General features: G+C 46.6%; 1 protein-coding gene across 2 annotated transcripts; it reads right to left on the reverse strand.

Moving 5' to 3' along the window:
- Positions 1 to 1,246: 1,246 nt before the first annotated feature.
- On the reverse strand, positions 1,247 to 3,858 carry SP8 (Sp8 transcription factor). Of its 2 annotated transcripts, XM_016159523.2 has the most exons (3): positions 3,751 to 3,858; positions 2,911 to 3,007; positions 1,247 to 2,755 (listed from the first exon to the last, which is right to left on the reverse strand). In XM_016159523.2, exon 3 carries the CDS (start codon positions 2,720 to 2,722, stop codon positions 1,250 to 1,252), a length of 1,473 nt encoding a protein of 490 aa, XP_016015009.2. In that variant the 5' UTR covers positions 2,723 to 2,755; positions 2,911 to 3,007; positions 3,751 to 3,858; the 3' UTR covers positions 1,247 to 1,249. The 2 variants fall into 2 exon arrangements, with proteins under 2 accessions (XP_016015009.2, XP_016015008.2); XM_016159522.2 differs by lacking the exon at positions 2,911 to 3,007.
- Positions 3,859 to 19,556: the final 15,698 nt, after the last annotated feature.

A 19,556-nucleotide genomic window follows, 5' to 3' on the forward strand; every position in this document is an offset into this window, starting at 1 on the left:
TTAGGTTCAGATATATCTTACAAAGGTTTTTTTCCCCCTATTTTCCCTCTTTTGGCATTTAAACTACAGCCTCGTCTGAAATAAACGATAGCTTCTTCACTTGTTTATAAGTTTAAATGACACCAAAGAAAGTTTAACCCTAAGAACGAATCTTCAATGAATTGCAAGAATTTACAGAAGGGTACTACTATACAAATTGATGTTTGGACTAGCAAAAGAAAAAAAATTGGGAGATTAAGTGGAGTGTGTGAAAAACGAGGTAGAAAAGGACAAACAAGGAGATAGTGAATCTGGTCTCACCGGAAAGGGGTATTTTTGCATAAGAAAGACACCTACCATCACCCCCACCCCCACCCCATAAGTTAAGTTAATGAGATCAAAATAACTTTGGGATCAATATTAGCACAGTTTGGAGAGAAAGACTTGCTCACTGCTAGAGGGAAAACTATATAGATGGGAAATCAAGTGGAAGGATGACTTTTTTCTTTAGGATTTTAGTTAAAAAAAAAAAATGTTATAAAGACGAAAGAAAGCTGCTGCAGCAATTCGCCAAGCCTGCCCTTAGCTGAAACTTTCATCGGTTCCACATCAGGGAACAAAGAAAAAGAGGCAGAGCTGACGCTGGGAGAGCTAAACTCTGCAAACTCCGGATCTCCGTGCGGCCAGATGGGCACCCCCCACACAGCTCGGACGGCTTGGTGCAGGGTGGGCAGCGTCCCGGCAGGATTCTCCAAAGCCCAAACGGCCAAGACAGCTGTTCTGGAACCAAGTCGGGGGCTGCCCGGCAGGACTGCCCCGCGCGGGCCTCCTGCCTCGCCTCCCCACCGCGCTGCTCAACCTTGCTCAGCCGAGTTGCTGCCGCCCGGGCGGAGGCTCCGGGTCTCCCAGGCACTGGATTCGTCCAGCCCTGCCTCAGGGCGGCCGCCTCTCCCTAAGAGATAGGCCCGTCACACCCTAGAAGGGCGGAGGGAGGACGAGAATTAAAGGCCCGGGGAGGCTCGGTTCGGGCCGTGCGGGGCTCCGACACTGTTACGGGGCGGACAGGGAAAGCCAGGACCCAGGACCGCAATGCGTGTTACTTACATGTCCATATCTCCTTTACAAAGCTAAGTCACAGAGGGAGTTAGAAGAGAGGGGCAGAGACAGGGCGAGCAGGGTGCGGTGGGCAGAGGCCGGAGCGGAGGCCGGGATGGCCAGGGCCCAAGCGGGACGGGGTGGGAAGGGTCCGGGGAGAGGCACGGGGTGCGCGTCACTCCAGGCCGTTGCGGTGCCCGGGCTCGGGGGGCTGCAGCAGCTCCGGGGAGTGGCAGGGCGGGCTGCCCGCGGCGCTGTGCTCGCTGTCGGTGTCGCTGCCCTTCTTGCCGCCGCTGCCCGAGCCCGCCGAGCCGCTGCCGCCGCCGCCACTGTGCGTCTTCACGTGCTTGCTGAGGTGGTCGCTGCGCATGAAGCGCTTGTTGCAGACCGGACAGGCGAAGCGCTTCTCGCCCGTGTGGGTCCGCAGGTGCCGCTGCAGCTCGTCGGAGCGCGTGAAGCGCTTGCCGCAGAAGAGCCAGTTGCACACGAAGGGCCGCTCGCCCGTGTGCCAGCGCAGGTGCGCCTTGAGGTGCGACGTCTTGCCGTACACCTTGCCGCAGCCCGGGATGTGACAGCTGTGCAGGCCCTTGCGCCGAAGGCTCGCCCCGGCCGGGCCCAGCCGCTCCGCCTCCTGGCAGTTGGGGCAGTCGCAGGTGGCGCGGCCCGAGTAGCGGCGCGCGGAGGAGCGCGGGGAGCCCCCCAGCGGCGCCGACGGGCCTGCGCTCAACATGGAGCCCCCGGCGCCGGCCAGCGGCGACGGGGCCGAGTCCGGGTAGGAGCCGGGCAGCACCGGCTTGAAGCCGTCCATGAGGTGCTGCCCGGCGGGGCTGAGCAGGTGCGAGGAGGCGCCGCTGCTGAAGGCTGAGTGGCTCAGGCCCGAGTAATCCGAGTTGTAGCCTCCGAGCGGTGAATGCAGCGAGGTTTGGAGCCCCCCGGCGGCCGGGTGCAGCGAGCCTGGCAGCGCCGCTGCGCCATTCGGGTTCTGCACGTCGATCCAGCCCGCGCCCACATCCCACCAGCTGGAGGCGCCGGCCGAGCCCACGTCGCTGGCGGCGCCCAGGCCCGGGTGCGAAGGCTTGAACCACGACTCGTACGGGTGCGCCATGCCCACGCGCGGGTAGATGCCCTGCAGCCCGTCCACTGAGGTGTGCACCTTGGAGATGAACACGGGCTGGTGGGAGCCGTCCTGGGAGTGCGCCGAGGAGCCGCCGCCGCCGCCGCCGCCGCCCCCGCCGCCGCTGGCCCCCGAGACGCCAGGGGCCTGGAACACCGAGTAGTCGTTCGCGAAGGGCGAGCTGGAGGCCGCGGCCGCGGCAGCCGCGGCGGCGGCGGCGGCGCTGCTGGAGGTCAGGGAGAAGGCGCTGGAGCCCGGCGAGCCGCCGCAGCTGAACGAGTCCGACACCAGGGCTGCCGCCGCCGCCGCCGCTGCCGCCGCCGCAGCGGCCGCCGAAGACGAGCCGCCGTTCCTGGAGGCCCCCGACACGCCGAAGCTTGAGAGACTGGAACCCACTACATTGCAGCTGCCGGAGGAGGAGGACGATGAACGTTTCCAGGGGTGGAAGCCTTTGCCGAAGGAAGAGGAGCTGTCGGAGAGGGAGGAGGGAGACGGGCTGGGGCTGCCGATCTTATTACAGGTAGCAGCTAGCATGGCCAGAGGAGTCGATCCCAACCTCGGTTCTTCCTGCGAGAAGGGAGAGAGGAGAAGGAGTGGGGGAGGGGAGGTGGGCAAAGGGCCGGTGGGGGAGGGAGGAAAGGAATCTGCATCAGGTCTCCGGAAGCCTCCAAAACGCCCCACTGCACCCCATCTCTCGTTGCGGCGCGCCGCCACCAACTCACCTGGCTCCCCCAACAGCCCCGGCGCCCGGCTGCTTCCTACTCTACGGGAGGGGACAAGTTTGGCTGCCGGCGTCTGATTCGGGAGCAAAGCGCCATGCTAAAGAAGAGTTTGACAAATATTCTCACCTAAAACAACACTCTCGTGCGCACAAGGCCCCAGGCACTTCGAAACAAGCAAGCGAAAGTCAAGATTAGGGAGGAAGGAAGTTTCCTTTACGGAGAAGCCAGGGAAAAACCATTGGACTGCGTTTTTAAGAGCGCTTCCCCTGCAACCCAGAGGGAGCTTTGAAAATCCTGTTCCGGTCCCCAGAAACCCATCCTGGGTTGTTTCCCCCAGGCCAAAAGAGGTAAACTCATAACGCTGGCTCACTTGCTCTTCCTGCTTTTCATTTTCTTTTTAAAAATGTCTACGAAAGTAAAAAAAAAAAAAAAAAATGAGACGGGTTCAACGTACCTGCAAGACAAAGCGGGCTGCGGATTTTTTTTAAGGGGAAGAGGAAAAATCTGCCGTTTGCCCAGAAGAAAACCTTGCTTCCTTTACCCCCGAAATCGTCGCAGGTAAAATGGGCAGGGCGCACGTCTCCCGGGCAGGGAGCGGCCGGGCGCTGCGAGGTGGCTTGTCTAAATGCCCTTCGAACCTTTTCCTGCGCTGAAAAAAAGTGACTCTGCCCCCCTCTCCCCCTCTTTCTTTTCTCCAAACTCACTTGTATTTAAATGGGGGGGGGGGAAGCTTTCAATAGAGACTGATAGCCCGTGGCCTGGCCGGGGCGACTTTAACCCCCTCCGATCGTCAATAAAAGGAAACTAATTAAACCAGCAAGAGAAAATCCTGAGACTCACCCCTAGAAGTGAAGTTGCCATCACACAAAAGTGCCCTCTCCTCTCAGAGGATCTTTTTTATATTGATAAATCAGAGGCAGTGTTTTTTTTAGAGGTGTGCAATACAATGATCAGTTCCGCCCATTCCACCACAATTGTAGCTCCCTCTCCGGCTTTGAAGTACCGCGGAGGCGCGGCCAGCCAATCTGCGGCCTCGCCGGGCCGCGCCGCGCGCGCGCCGTGAGGTCATCGGCGCCGCCGCCGGCCGCCGCGGGAGGGTGGGGAGAGGCAGCGGGAGGGGCGCGAGGGACTGCGTGTGTGTTACAAAGCGGGCGTGTGAGTGTGCAACAATGTAACTGCGTGTGTGACCAAGCTGAAGGAGCCGGTGCAGACGGGTGGGGAAGAGAATGTGACGGTGGCCGTGTAATAGCGACAGTGTGGCGAAGGAGTGGGGGAAGGGGACGAACAGTGTGCAGAGAAGGAGGAGGGTTCTGTGAGTGATAATATATCTGTGTGACAAAGAGGGGTAGGGAGACAGATCAGTATTGAGGGGAAAGGTGTGCGTGTACCACAGTGTACCTGAGTGACGAAGCGACGGAGGGAAGTGAGACAGGGCAGTAAAGCGGGGGTTGGTGGTGTGGGGGAGAGGAAGAAGTGTGACTCTGTGTGTGTGTGTGTGTGTGTGTGTGTGTGTGTGCGCGCGCTTGTGGGGAAAAGGAAGGCTGCGTGAATGTGCTTGTGTGTGTGGGCAGCAAAGCTGCTGGTGGAGGATAGAAACAGCGCAGTAAAGTGTTCATACGTAAGAGACTGGCGGTTTGAAGAGTGAATCTGCGAACTTGAGTGAAGCCGAGTAAATAAAGATGCACAAACGCCATCGTTGTCGCCAACTTCCTCTGGTTCCTTGTACCTAAAAATCTTGAGCGATCTTTTAACTTCTTGGGCACTGTCACTGCATTTGTAAAGAAAATCGCGTTATTATAATCTATCTTTTCTCTTCAGACTAGACCTCCGAAGGATAGAAACAGGCGGAGGCTGAGAGGTATTTTTAGGGGTGAGTTAGGGCGTGTGCGCGCCTGCGTCCACGAGTTATTACTTTGATGAAGTGGTTTCCTTTCTTTCTTTCTTTCTTTCTTTTTTTTCCCCCGAGGTGGGATTCGTCTTTGGAAGTGCCAGTGTCACTCTAGGGGAGGGGATGTGTTTGTCCCGTGGCGATGAGTAAATTTCAACACAAAAGGAGAAGATAGAAAAGGGGGTGAAGAAGAATTGGATTCCCTGCCCCCCCCCCGCTTTCAGTGAGAAATTGAGCGTCTTGTGGAATTTAGAAGTTTTCACTGCAACTCCCCTCTGCCTCTTTCATAAAGGAAAAATTAAGATTTTGATTGATATGTGTGGATTTTATTTATCTGAGAATAGAGAAAGGTTTTGACAAATCTTGGACCACATATATGGAGCCGTCTGTGTCTAATAGCATTTGGACCAGTGTATACTCAGTTCAAATTCGGTAGGGTTTAATCACTTGCTTGTCATTTGTGTTATTAGTTGCCTTCAGAAACGTCATTACAATTTCACTGCCACCACAAAGGAACATCTTAAACCACAGAAAGCACCATACCAGTGTAGCAGAGTCCACAGCCCTTGGAGCCTTATTCAATATTCATATTTTTTTAAAAATCATATTTTAAGCAGTTACAAATGCTCTCAGAAATCTAATTTTAAGGCAGAATTGATTAAAATGTTACTGGCTGGGAGAAGTGTTCGGTTTGGTTGGGTAAACATTTTAATTTTATTGTGGTTTTTAAACACTCCTCAGGTGTACTACAGCTTCTGGAGATGTCAAAAAAAATTTTTTTCCTGTGGTTTACTGAACTCCTAAGTCAAGTTGTTTCACTGTATAAGTTTCATTGAATAGAGTTGAGGCTGATATTGTGGTATGTGTGTGAGCTTCTGAATGCTTTTTAACATTGTTGGGCTATTGACTGTACATCATATCTATTGATTAAGGGGGTAAGGTACACTCATACTTTGAAGTTAGTGTGAAGTAAATTAATGAACTGCTTTCTTTCTCTGAAGGCTGACGCTTACTATAAATGTCGTGTTTCTCCCTGCAAGCCACTCTGAATGATTTTAGCGTGTTGAGAAGGCGTGACAGGCCAGCCCAGAAGGAGGAAGGGGTGGGGGAAGGAGGGAACTCCGTTTAACAAATAAAAGAGAATTAACTTCATTGCTTTGGTCTCCTTCTATAATGATATTCATTTTAAGGACCTAATACACGGTTGTTCAAATTTGGGGTTTAATTCTAATCAATACCATCACCCTCAAAGTTGGAGGAAAAAAAACCTTTGAGGGAAGACTCGTATGAATAGTTATTCATCTTTTCATCCTCCTATCTTCTGGAAGTGAGGCTGGGCTATTTTAAAAAATTAAATGCTGATTCTGAGAGTAAATAGAGGCATTAACCACTATTTCCTCAAAAAAAAAAAATGCCAGGAATTAGAAAAACTCAGCATCATGTGATTACTATTGAGCTACTTATTTCTAAGATGTTTTATTTGTATAAATTTACTTTAGAATCATGTATTCTTCCTATGACAATGGATCACAATGTGTATGTGGATTTAATGAATATACTGGATTCCTCAATTTACATAAGATTGGCTTGCAGCATTTGGGAATTTTCACAGGGGGTTGTGTGTGGCTCTTCATTAGATTATATAGATATATAGTCATTCTACTTACTCCCATTTAAAAAGTTAGGTGTTTATTTCATAGTAGTAGTATTAATCAAAGGGCGTTTTTTCTTATATCAACCCCCCTGCCCGCCCAAACAAGTGGTTAGTGTTTGACATAAAACATAAGACAGCAGAATTTAAAAAAGAAAAGAAAACTATATAATTGACTAAAAATTTAAACAGCAATAATCTTGCTTCTAGTTCCAATGAAACTAGTCTTAATGGCACCTATTTCTCCATTTTCAAGAAGTGACTTGGTCATTTTTGAATCCTCCGGGCGGGGGGGGGGGGGGGCGACATCTACAATCTATTGTAGATACTGCCTGTCCGGCAAAGCTTTTCATGGCACATGGAGCTCAGTTTACTTTTTGTGATGTTGATCATCACTCGAGTGTTATACAGCATGACAATATAGAGGTTTGGAAGGGGGAAAATAGGAAGTGCAGGCTTTTTAGCATTAATTAAAAGTTTCCCCCGCCCCATATGAAGTTTAACATGCTGACAGGGAGTGGATAGATAGATATTCTGCTGTTTCTTGCAAACCTGTGGGATCCACTTTCAATAAAGCTAAAATCTATTAGCATTCTGTATGCATCTGCAGCATAAATTTCATTTGAATTTCAAATTTAATAAACCAGGAGGTTTTTAATCATCCCTGGTTTTATTTGTTTGATATTAACATGCTTATTGACCGGGTCTGGTGACCAGTTTGATCATTACAGGACAGCAAAAAGTTAATTAAAACGACCACAGCCCCTTAATCATATCATCTGTCTCATCCATGTCGCTCTCTTTATTACCAGTGATGATGGATAGTCTCCCAGATTAATTTCTCTGTTTCTTCGATTTGGACAACAGCTTTTGGGACCTAATTTACATCCTGGGAACAACTTGCTCAAGTATATCTAACACCTTGCAGCTACAATATACATCAACATCTCCTTAGACGGAGAAGAGGAGAGCTTTTTTGCAGGCCGGGTTGAAGACTAATCAATGCTGCGATTTGGAGCTCTTACGCTGTCACAGCCAAAGGAATAGAAGGTCCTAAAAGCAAATTGGAGGCCTCGATCTCTGCTTTTCCTTTTCAGGGAGTGGGGAGTGAAAAATGCCTCTGCTGTTTGGTTAAATAGATTAAAATGTGTAGAAACGGCGACAAGTAAATAAAGCCATTTGTAACCATTAAGTACAATTAGGGATTTATAGTCAAAAACATCAAAGTTATCCAGGCTTTCAAGTGTCCGGCATCACATCTACACCAAATACGGTTTTGAACATGAGTGTGGTCTTGTATATACACAGCACTGAAAAGGCCAGATTGGGGTGCGGGGAGGGGGGGGGAAGATGCACATGGACCACATAGGCGCGTACTTCTGTTGGGTACGTTTAAACCGGGCTCTTCGCAACTCGGTTTCCCGAGTGTTGGCAGGGACGTTTGAGCTCTGGACGCTGACAGGCGAATGCCCGCTGCGAATGTGAACGCTGTGCGGTCGCGCATCCCTAGCGTGCGCCGCTCGCGAAATGGGGAGACAGCTCCCAATCCCTGGCAGCTGTGCGGGGTCCTCGGGCGCGGGCGTGTTGGCTACTAAATAAAGCGTGAAGATGGGTAGGGAGGGAGCCGAGCGCCGCTGGCCGCTGAGGGGAGGAGCGGGCTGGGCCAGATTGGGGGTGTCTCCTCGATGGGAGCCCTCTGGTCAAAGTTTTGTTCCTACTGAAAAGAAAACCTGGCCAGTCGTGGACCTGAGGGGTGCCCTTTTGCTGTCCACTCCTGCCTTTGGACGGCTTTACTAGGAAGTTGCCTAACATTTCCTGGGAGGGGAGGTAATAAAAGCCCCTCGCTGGTGGCCGATTGTTGAGCCGTAGGTGGGAAGGGATCGGTCGGCCAGAGCCCAGAGAGGGCTGTATTTTCCTGATTGGAAAATGGGAACTTCCACGCTGAACAATAGCTCCTATTAGTGAGGTTATTCGGTTTCAAACTGGCCGGCCACTTTTACAGCCGAGTCCTTACTCTCCTAGTACTGCTTAATTGGATGCATTTGTTGACCACAGCGAAGCAACAGTGACTCTTGATCTACTTGTATAGAATCTCCCGGTGGAGGCAAAGCATTACCTTTGAGACTCTTTTTGAACAAATGGGGCCACTCGAAAAAGCATTTCATATTTTTTCTTAATTGACTATCTTTTTCTTCCATATTACACTGCTTATTTTTTTTTCTCAGCCACTTCAAAACATTCAAAAGGTAGGGATGGTTTAATAAAGAGACTTTCTCATTTAACAGGATAACGTGGGCTTTGATTCACTTTAGCAAGGGCATTCAAATTGCATATATCTAGAGACAAGGGGGACTTTTCTCATGTATCAATCATATAAATATGTAGATAAATCCATAAGTAGGAAAAATACAAAGGTATTTACCAAAAATAGGTATTTCTTCTTTTCTTAAAGGCAGATTATATTAAAGGAAATTACATTTTCTTATTTGTAGCCTAAAGACATAATGTTCATGTCCTCATAGTATGTCGATATGATCAAGGGCTAGTTCTATAGGCAGGCATGTACTCTATGGTATATTTCATATTCATTTTTACCAGTCCACAGATGAAATTGGTACTTAATTCCACAGCACTTTGTATTCCTCCATCACATAAATGAAGGAAACACATGTAGGGGAAAGAGTTTGCTCATTTGGGGTGAATGGGTGTGTGTGTGTGTGTGTGTGTGTGTGTGTGTGTATTGTTGTGCAAGGCAAGAGAGACAGAAAGGCTTAGAAATTCAGATAAGCTCGTCTGATTTTTTTCTAGAATGAATTTGGTTTGGCTGTTTTTTTTTTTCTTTTGGTATTATATATCGCTTTCTCACAGCTAACATGTAGAGTTAAAAACTACTAAATTCTTATCCTCAACAATATTGATTTCTCTTCATTCTGTTCTGTTACTAGAGGAGGTAATGCTCCCAGATTACCCCGTCCTGTCCTCCAGACGGTTGACAATTGCAATCGCAGTTTCAGTAAGATAAATGTTACTTTGGGAATTGTGTTTAATTACAAATAATCTAGGAGCTGCACTGGGTCTCCCGGCTTTAGCCACACATGTGTTCATATCATTGTATAAGATTTTTAAATGTGTTGATAATTTTTGAAAGGGGATGCAGTTCACTTTTCTAAAATCAGGGGACAAACTAAGATGTTCCCACTTTGGGGTTTGTCAAGGGACCTTCAAAGATAACACAGATCAAGATAATCCAAACAACAAAAAGTGTTGGGGCTCAGACTACTTGAGAGTTTAAGAAAAAAAAAATCCACTGGCATTTACCTTCAGGTCAATTTTATTAATATGAAAACCTGAAAATAAACTATTCTTGTTGAGTTTTTAAAATCCCTTATAGAAACCCATTTTCGTAGAGAGCTTTTTTGAGCTCATATTTTTCTATTTTTTCTTCTGACAGATGTCTTGTAGATTTTCTCTGAAATAGCCCAATGGTTATATTTTACAGTTCCTCTTGTAACTCAGCTGCTACCTTTGTGTGTCTGCATCTTTGCTTATATGGCAGCTCAATTAGTGTTGTTTGTGTGTGTGTGCTCGCTTTTTTTTTCTAATAGTCTTATTAACAAGAAAAAAGGTGGCGAACAGGTTATTCTCTTAACCTGACCTGGCTGTAAGAGTAAGATGAGCAGCACTGAACAGATGTCCCCATTTAAGCCGTTCTTTTCCCACATGCCTGCTGGATATTGCAGGCGCGCAGGAAGCTCGCTTCAAACCTGGCCCATTTCAGGCCATAATGGCCACGTTATTTCGGCCCAGTGAACACGAACAAAATCGCGTGCTTTAGAATCATTCGACTCTGAGTCCAGGAAAAGCAGGGGGTGTGGTAACAGTGGGGGTGGCTAGGGAGGGGTACGTTTGTGAGGGGTGGGGTGGGGAGCCGATTTCATCTCGGATCGCGGAAAAAGAACTTGCTCAAAAGAATTTTCCCCCTGCAAATATGGTATAATTTACAGCGCAATTTAATAATCCGAGGGGCAATGCAAAAGCCCTTTGCGTTGTAAACCGCTTCTAATTACCTGCCAGAGCAATTAGCTGACTATCACGAAGAAATTAGATCGCTCAATGTAGCATAAATAATGCGAATAATTTTGTAAGAAGAATGGAAAGCGAGACCTGGTGTTTCTTTATAAGGAAATAACACCTCGTACTGTACGAGCCCTCCATGAACACATATTAATGTCTAGGCATGCATGGCAATGAGTCCGAGCAGGAGCCCTCTGGCTGCGGTTCAGCACTTTTTCCGTTTACGTATGCGGGGTGAAAGTCGGCTTCCAGGCGTTCGATCTCCAGCCTTCCAGCTCACAGTAATTAACACATAGCGACTTCAATGGGAAAACCTGTTTTCCAGATGATTTTTACAATGCAGCTTTATGTCTCATTTGGCAGTTTAAATAGCTGGACTTGTTTTCTGGCTTCATCTCTACTATCATCTGTTGAGCATATTTTGCTTAGAATATTGAATCCCAACCAAAACTTGGGTACAGGCTTTTGCTAAGTTGCTTTTTGTTGTTGTTTTTAAGAAGCGGAGATATCAGAAGCCACTTTGAAGACATTAAAGCAAAGAATTCTTGTGGGGACCTGAAGGATACCTGCTTTCCTGAAAGAGGTCGCCAAGTTTACTGTATCATTTTTGTGTGCTTCGCTTTAAATTTATTTTAAAAAATCTACCTCAATCTCATTATATATGTGGCTCATTTCTTTTGAGTTAAGTGTTTCCCAAAGAGGAATTCAGATGGTGAGTTCACGCATTTCTTAGCAAAGGATTTTAAAAGAGTAAAGCGAAAACCTAATTTTGGAGGAAAGCTAACAGTGCATTTAGGTATCTGATAACACTATCAAGCTCTTTGTAATTTACTGAGTTTACAAATCACAGTGAGAACACAGCTTCGAAAGATGTTTGGAATTCGAATATGTGCCCGCGCATGCAAGCGCGCGCACACACGTCCACAGAGGCTGTCGCCCACTGCTCCACGCTTTCTGGTGCTGCCGAAGTGAAGGGAGTCACGCCCCCTCCTTCTTCCCATCCCCCGCCCCGGGTGAATGAGATGGGTCACACGTTTGGGTCAAGTTGAATCAGCCCGGAGAGTTTCCGTGGTAATCGAACTGGACGTCTGTATTGGTTACAGCAAGAGGTGTCGTGTAAATCCGGGATTTGCTTGGTCCAGCACAGCCGTCGGTGTGATTCCCGCCCCCGAAGCCCTCATAGTTCGGGGATAGCGCTCCCACACCCCACTCATCCCTACACATCAGAAGCTTCGGCTCAGCTCATTTTTGAACATCCTCCACTCTTTTCAGTAAGTTTTGCAAGACTTCATAGTGGTCTTGGCCTGACTGGCTGCACGTTCCTTCTGAGGAGACAGAAAGGGTTTTACTGGTGACTGGAGAGTTCTAGATGAAAACAGAAGAAATCGAGTTATTTCGTCAACCCAGTCTACAAATTGGATTACTGCTGTTTATGGCGTCAAGTCCATGCAGTCCTCCCCCTTTACACAGACAGGCGCTGGCCACCAAAGGCTCTTCCCAGGAGCTCAGGGCTGCTGGGTTAGGGGGCAGGATATAAGCACACACAGTGGGACTCACTTAGCAGATGCCGCCCCTTCTTTAGGTGTTAGAAATAAAATCTCCATATCAGGTCGAGGAAATTCGTGAAGTGATATGCCAATCACTGTGCTCAAGGGCGTCTATCTTACCCTGCGAGAAGTCCGCCTTCCAAGTCTGACAGAAACGTCCATGTAGATGAACAGGGTACACGTTTCTTTTTAAAGATTGACAAGTATCAGCAGAGGTTACTTTTCAAAGGAAATGAAATCTCGTTTCTTGGTTATGGATTCTGGAAAAGTACTAGATGTTGCTCATATACTGTCAACGAAATTTTCCATGATCGCCTCCCCAGAATATTCCAATTTACTGAAGTGTTTCTCAGCTCCATTTCTCCCCAACCCTTAACATCACCCCTCCCCCAACGTTGCTGTGAAGATTCTCCACCCTAAATAAACAACAGCACCCCACTGGCCACCAAAGAAGGCTGCGCAATTTTAATTCAAAACAAGGATCAAGATTGCAGGGCTTCAAAAATGGAAGAGTGAAGATCGAACTTTTTCCTCTTTAAGTGTCGACACTTAACCTGCAATAGCCAATATAGTGCCTCTTTCCCTCTTCTTTGCCTTTATTTAAAGTTTTTTTTTTTTTTGAAACTTTTCTTAAGGTGAACTGATTATTGTCATGTTTGTAATTACTCTAAAGACATTTTCCAATGGGGCTTCAAAAGCAAACACATTGGTCTTTGATCAACGCTGAAAAAAGCAAATACTGGAAGAAGCCAAGCCCACTACTTTGGAGTCTACACTCGTCATTTACAGCCCTTAAAGGAATGCCCATTTACCCTCAAATGGGCAGCTGTTAATGACAGAAAGTTCTCATTTTTCTGTAGATGGTACAAGTAGCTTTCTAGATTATGCCTGTTCTCACATAGGCATGATTCTCCCCCCACCCCATGAAGCTGGAAAAAAGTTGTTGCAAACTCAAATAATTTTACAGTATAGTCCAAACTCAGTTTATTAGGTTAAAATGTTGGAAAGACTACAGAATCCACTTCAAAACCTTTTCCTCTTTGGTTCAAGAAGTCCTCTAACCTTAGAGGCTTCTACAACTTTTATATACTTATCAAATAAAACTCTAAAAAGAGGTGTGTAGTAAACTAATAAGAGCCAAAGTCAAACCTAAAGAAAAGTTATTGTTGCTAAAAAGACACCTGCACTATTGATATTATTAGTTAACTGGTATTAGGTCATTAAAAAGAGTGATTCGATTTTGGTGTTTTTAGATTTTAGCAGACTTATCTGAAAATAGGTCAATTAATATATGGTATTTAAAGTCTCAAAATAAGCTTTAGTTATTTACTAGTTTTATTAGAAGATTTTTTGTCGATTTACTTTTTTTTTTTTTTTTTAAGTTTCGGTGATTCCAATTTCTCTCCCCTTAGCTAAGAACACATTCCAAGAACGGTTAGAAATAGGTGGGGAAATTGTAGGTTTAGAAGTCTGCGGGAGGAAGTGATCCAGTGTTAACTTTAGAAAAGCTCTGTTACGTCCAAGTTCTTAACTCCGTTGGAGGTCCCAGCGTCCCAGAACCGCTTCAGGCCTCGGCGCCCCTCGCGCCGCGCGCGGGAGGATCGCCGAGGCCGCCATCCGCACAGGACGCCGCGAGGAGCCGCGCGTTCCCGCGAGTAGTTGCCCCGCACCTTCAAAGGTGCTGCCGCTTTCGGTTTTACGTACAGCCGGGGCGTTGTGCCCTACAGAGTTTACGAGTGCTCTTGTGTCCCTGTTCTGTGCTGTGGCCATCTAAGGGATCAGGTCGGGAGACGGACAAGGAGAAACGCACGGCCACAGGCGAGGCTGGGGAGGCGGCCGAGGAGGAAGAGGCGAGGCGGGCTCCCCGCCACGGCCGCCTCCAAAGGTGGCGAACGCCCCGCGCTCTCCCGGGGCCGAAGCTTCCCAAGAAGTCAGCTGACTTAATATCCTGTCCTGGGGGGCCTCTAGAATAGAAGGTGAGTGGTAGCCAACCCCTCCCGCTGCAGGACCGCGGAGGCTCTGAGCGACGGTGGTCTGAGTCGCCATGCGCGCGAGGGGCCGCGCCCGGGAGCCCGGAGCGGGGCGCCCCCGCAGCTCCGCAGCTCCTTTCCGCGCCCAGCAGTCACAATATTTGCGCTCCCCCTTTTTCCGGCTCGCCGCCCCCCTCTTTCCTTCCGCCTCCCCCGCCCCCACCCCCCGCGCCGCCACCCCCCGCGCCGCCACCCACGACCGCCGCCGTCCCAGGTCCCGCTCTCCCGCCGCGGCCGGCCCGGCGCGCAGGCCCGCGCCGCCTCGCACCTCCGGCCCCGGGCGCGGGCCGCCCGCCGGGGGGCACACGCGTCCCCGCCCGCCCTCGCGGCCCGGGCAGCGGCGCCCGCGGGCGCGGGAGGCGGGGGCGCGGGCGCAGGGCTCCGCCGCGGCCCGGCCCAGCCCCGCCCCGCCCCACCCTCCGGCCCTCCCCTCCGCTTAGCCGCGCTCTCCCGCCGAGCGCCGCCGCCGGCTCCGCTCTCCGCCGGGCTCGGGCCCCGCCGGCCGCCGCGGCTCCCGGGCCTGGAAGGCTGCGGCGGCTCCCGCCAATGGGGAGGCGCCACCCCGCCCCGGGGCGGCGGTTTCGCGCAGACTCCCGGGCTGGCCACAAAAGCCCCTTTTCTGCCGGCCGGGCGGGACAGAAGTCGGGTGTGCGGCGGTGGCTCCCCACCCCTGCGCTCAGCCGCCCGCCCCGCTCCTCCTCCTTCCCTCCCCGTCCCTCCTCCTCTCCCACCCCCCGAGGGTTCGCACACCCCGCGGGCGGGAAGGTGCCGCCCTTGGGGCGGACAGAGGGGCGGGAGGGGGCTGCGGCCGGCACGCGCGGCCGCGAGAGGGGCCCGCCGCGTCCCCGGCCGCCGACCTGGCTCCAGCTGGGCGGCTGGCGCGGCGGGGGGTGGAGGGAGGCGGGCGCGGGGAGCGCTGCGACTACTGGGGGCGTGTGTGCGGGAGGGGGTCGCGGACAGGTCAGCAGCCCTGGGACCCACCCAACCCGGGCGATAGTTGAAGCTTCTGCTCTGCTGTTCTCCCGCTCCAGGTCTTGGCTGGACTTTAAAGCTTCTTTAGAAAATTTATGTTCTCGTTTCTGTCAGCGATAATATATCAGAATCATCCGAAGGGCTGTTGCTGGGCCTTAGCCCCAGGGTTTCTGCTTTTGTAGGTCTGGGGGTAGGCACCGATAATTTGCATTTCTAACTAGTTCCCACGTGATGCTGAAGCTGCTGATGTGGGTACCACAGTGGAGAATCAGCTACCCCAATCCTTCCTCACCCCTCCCTTCATGTGGGGAGAGGATCACCCATAGGGATCCCAAATGCACTGCTTGTGCTCTCCTTGCCAAGGTAGTTTTTTACCTCTTTCGAAGGTAAGCTCTAATTTGTGTATGAACTGGATCGTATGACCAGAAGCTCTAAATTTGAGGCTGACCAAACGGTGGAGTGTAATGCCAGCGCCGGTGGTGCTTGCGACGGTGAGCCTGCATACGTGGGGAACAGAGAAAGCCATTCCTCCTCATTCAGAGCCAGAACCAGGAAGATGGGTCTCACTGCTGCAGCACCAAGTCAAGAGGGAATTAAGTAATTCCCTTCCCTTTTCATGACAGTTTCCTTCATAAATTTTTGGTATTTTTTGTTCAGTGCTCTGTATATTTTTTCTGTTTATATTTTACTGAGAGATCTAAAAAATTTCAAAGCAGGGCCAAAGAACTCGATAAACAGCCAAGAGATTCGAATGACACTTTTTTTTTTTAAGGCACATTACTGATGAAAACTTCTTTGATGTTTTTAAGAGCATATCTATTTAAAGGGAACATAATTAATCTCATCACATTAGACATGTCCCTTGCCCTCTCAAATCTGGTTCCTCCAAAAAATTATTTGAAAATCTAGTGTGAAATGTATTTTGACATTCCAGTCCAGTTAGTTGAGAAAAGTTGAGTTAGTTGAGGAAAACTACCCAAAAAGAGACATGCTAAACTTTTCTTGTCCCCAGTGGGTGGTGGTAATCATCTGGTTTGAGCCTTGTAGTTTTCATTGTCAAATACTTGGGTTCTTTCAAAGGGGAGAAAGTTGGGAACTTGCATTCACTGTTTTTCAAGAGGAGATTATACACAAAATCGATTTAATGGAGCATCTGTAATCTTAAATACAAGAAGTCAAGAGCTAAGGCTGTAATAGAAAGGTTAGCTTTCCTCCATTGTTCACACAATCTAACTCATATTTTTGGAACTTAATTATCAATGAAAGCTACTACATCAATGCAATACAGTATAGGCAAATTACAAGAACCTTTTACTTTTCCCAATTGGGTTTAAATTGCAAATCTTAACACTGAACAGTGTGCTTTTGGCACTGAATATTCAATACAGTGAAATGTGTTTTAAGTGAACCACCCAAGGGCCCAGGAACATTTGCTTAATAATGATACTTTGCAATTCTATAGGGCCTTTCAGGCAAGGATCTCAAGTGGAATGCTCTTTAACTATACCCTGCATGGGAAACCTTGGGAATATTTTAAAGTGCTCACTTAAGACCTATTGGAAAGAATCTTTAGTATAGATTTCACAGTATGGTTTAAAGAAATGAGGTACTTAGGAATTTTCAGTCTCAGGGGTATCAAATTCATGGGGGTGTGATGAGTGCTGAATATTTGTTCGTTATTTTATGTAGGGCTTAAAATGTATATTTCCCCCAAGTATTTACTTTGAAAAATTTCAAACCTACAGAAAAATTGAAATAATATGTACAATGAAACATTTAATTTCAGTGAACACCCATATTCTTTTCATCTATGTTAACATTTTGTGACAATTGCTTAGAATCTTTCCTTAGATAGATATTGATATAGTAGATCTAAATAGATACATAGAGGCTGTAATTATTTATTTGCTTATTAAGTCATGCACATGCATATACTTCTCTCCCCACCCATTTAAAGTATATTTTGAAAATCATTGAACTTCATTCCTAAATGCTTCAGCACATTTATCCTGGTCAAAGGGCATTCTTCTACCTAACTATAATACCAGTATAAATAATATAGTCTTATTGTTGATTTTTTAAAAGAAGTTCAACGACTTTAATTTTGAGTTAAGAATATCCATAAATTTTGTTAATGTTGTCTGTGAACTTAGGAAATGAGATTCTAAAATGCTATTCTATAATCTAGGCATTTTTGGAATTGAAGAACCTGAAATTCTAATTAAGGATTTGCTATAGAAATAACATATACTAAGTGTTTTGAAATCAGATTTCAGAAACAGTTCAATAAACAGAAAACCTTTTTGACATGCTTATGGAACACAAGAGAAACATTTGCATTCCAATCTAAGACCCCCCCCTCAAAAAAATTAATCTGCTTTTACTTTAATTAATGTTTGATCTAAATTATCAGAATAATTGTCTTAATTATCCACTTCATTTTGGTAGCTAGTGTAGACTTGACCAAAGTGAAAATAGCATTGGCAGTTATGTACTTTGAGAAGTGTATGAAGACAATTTACATAATTTAGCCAAAATGGCCAATTAATTGGTGTAATTATGAATGTCTAGACTTAGCTTTTATTGGTAGGCAGAAGAACTAAAACCTCTCCTCTTTCCAATGGTTACCCTCCTTTAGCTTTAAAGATCCATATTTTTCCTGTATTGAATATTTTTACATTTCTAATTAAAAATATTAATATAGACATGTTAATTAAAAGTAATTATACAAATACTACTAAGTATATCTTCTTGCCTCTTACAAGTCCTTGAATTATGATATAACTTAATGTGTGATTTATCCCACTTTTGGAAATGTGTATAATTACATATTTACCTCTGTAGTGTTAGTGCCTTATACTTAAGATTCACTCATTAGCATTATTCTCTCTTCTATAGAAAGTCAACTTCTAACTGCATGAAATTTCTGGAGCTTAAAGCAGTCTTACAAATGTGGATAATTTTTGCAGTTTTTTAGATGTGAAATTCATATAGCTTTATGTCAAAATTAGCTGGAACATTAAATTTTATGCATACAATTACCTCCATGGGTCAGAATCACTGTTACTTTTATTATTGAAATGTAATTTAATATTTTCTTTAATTAGTATGTAGTTCACATTTTTAAACATGTCTTTCTACAATATTTCAATAAAGTCTTCATTTTCTAAAGCTATTTGTCAAGGCAAAGCAAGTGTTGATGGTTGTGTTAATCCTATTAAACAAAAAACTGCAGCATGAATAGTTTTTATCAGAACTTAAGCTTCAGGAATGTACAGCCTAAATTATAATATGTGTTTTTTTGACAACTACTCTCTGTTATTTTTTCTGTTCCTGTGAAATTTGTTATTACTGATCAACTGAAAGAAGTGGAGAATAAAAATACTTCTACAATTGATAAACTTGCATACGTTTGGAGCTGTAAATATAATGAATACTGAATAACAAATCCAGAAAACTGGTTTCTATTTCCAATTTAACTAATTCTCTGTATTAGGTTAGATGACATGTTGCTTAACCTACAGGAGCCTCAGTTTGTTCGTTTATAAAATAGGCATGTTACTTGTCCTGCCAACTCCACAAGATGGCTCTGAGGATCCAATGAGATAAGATTGTCATATTTATCGAGTACCTACTCTAGACAAACATAAGCAATAAATGCCTGATTTCAAGATATTTATAGTCCTTGAGTAGGAAAGCAAAAATGTAAGAAGTCACCAACACAACACATGCTAGAGAAGTGAAGGCGTGTTTAATGAGTTATACAAATCATTTCTTTGGGTCAGTAGAGAGTTGCAAGTACACAGAAGTAGGAGCCTTTGGTGGATTAAGAAGATACATGTAACAGATATGGAACATTTTGAAGATTGAAAGTTTTACTTTTCAGATTTTTGTTGGGCAAACCTAAGACAAACCTAGGGCAACACTTATTATTTGACACATTTGTTAAAGCTATACATAGAGCAGTAGCAAATAATACATGTCTAGTAAAATGTAGTAGAATTAAAAAGTAATAATGAGTTAGGGAACAACTGATTGTTGGTGTTTTGCTTGGATTATCAGATAAAATGGTGTTCTGAGACTTAATCAGTAAATACTGCCTTGTACCAGTATCTTACATATAAAAAGACAGCTGGCCTCAAAATTTTTTTTTTTTATTGAAGTAAATGGGGCTCTAAGTCTGTCATCCTCTATTGTTTGTCATTGATGAGGTTCTGCCCACTCTGGGGCTCTGGCTCTACATCTGTCATTCTATTCACCAATGAGTCTCAAAGTTAGGACATTACAGCTGTCCTGTTCTTTTCAACCTTTTCTAAGATAGAAGAGATGAGACAACTGGCTGACTGGTCAAGGCTTCATCGCATATTCAGCAATCCATACAAGCACTATCGTGTAATTGTATTGTTCTTTTCTTTATTTGTACAGCAGAACTTTTCAGTCTCAAAGGTCATTGGAATGTTTATTTTACTGTGTGTCCCTATTTA

Source organism: Rousettus aegyptiacus, unplaced genomic scaffold, assembly GCF_014176215.1.
Source record: "Rousettus aegyptiacus isolate mRouAeg1 unplaced genomic scaffold, mRouAeg1.p scaffold_m13_p_13, whole genome shotgun sequence".
Taxonomy (NCBI): domain Eukaryota; kingdom Metazoa; phylum Chordata; class Mammalia; order Chiroptera; family Pteropodidae; genus Rousettus; species Rousettus aegyptiacus.

Excerpts from the sequence above, each read along its gene's own strand:
- SP8 (XM_016159522.2), bottom strand. The coding sequence starts at position 3,771 with ATGGCAACTTCACTTCTAGGG. Across the intron at positions 2,756-3,750 it reads TGGCAACTTCACTTCTAGGG|GAAGAACCGAGGTTGGGATC; the intron begins GTGAGTCTCAGG and ends CCCTTCTCGCAG.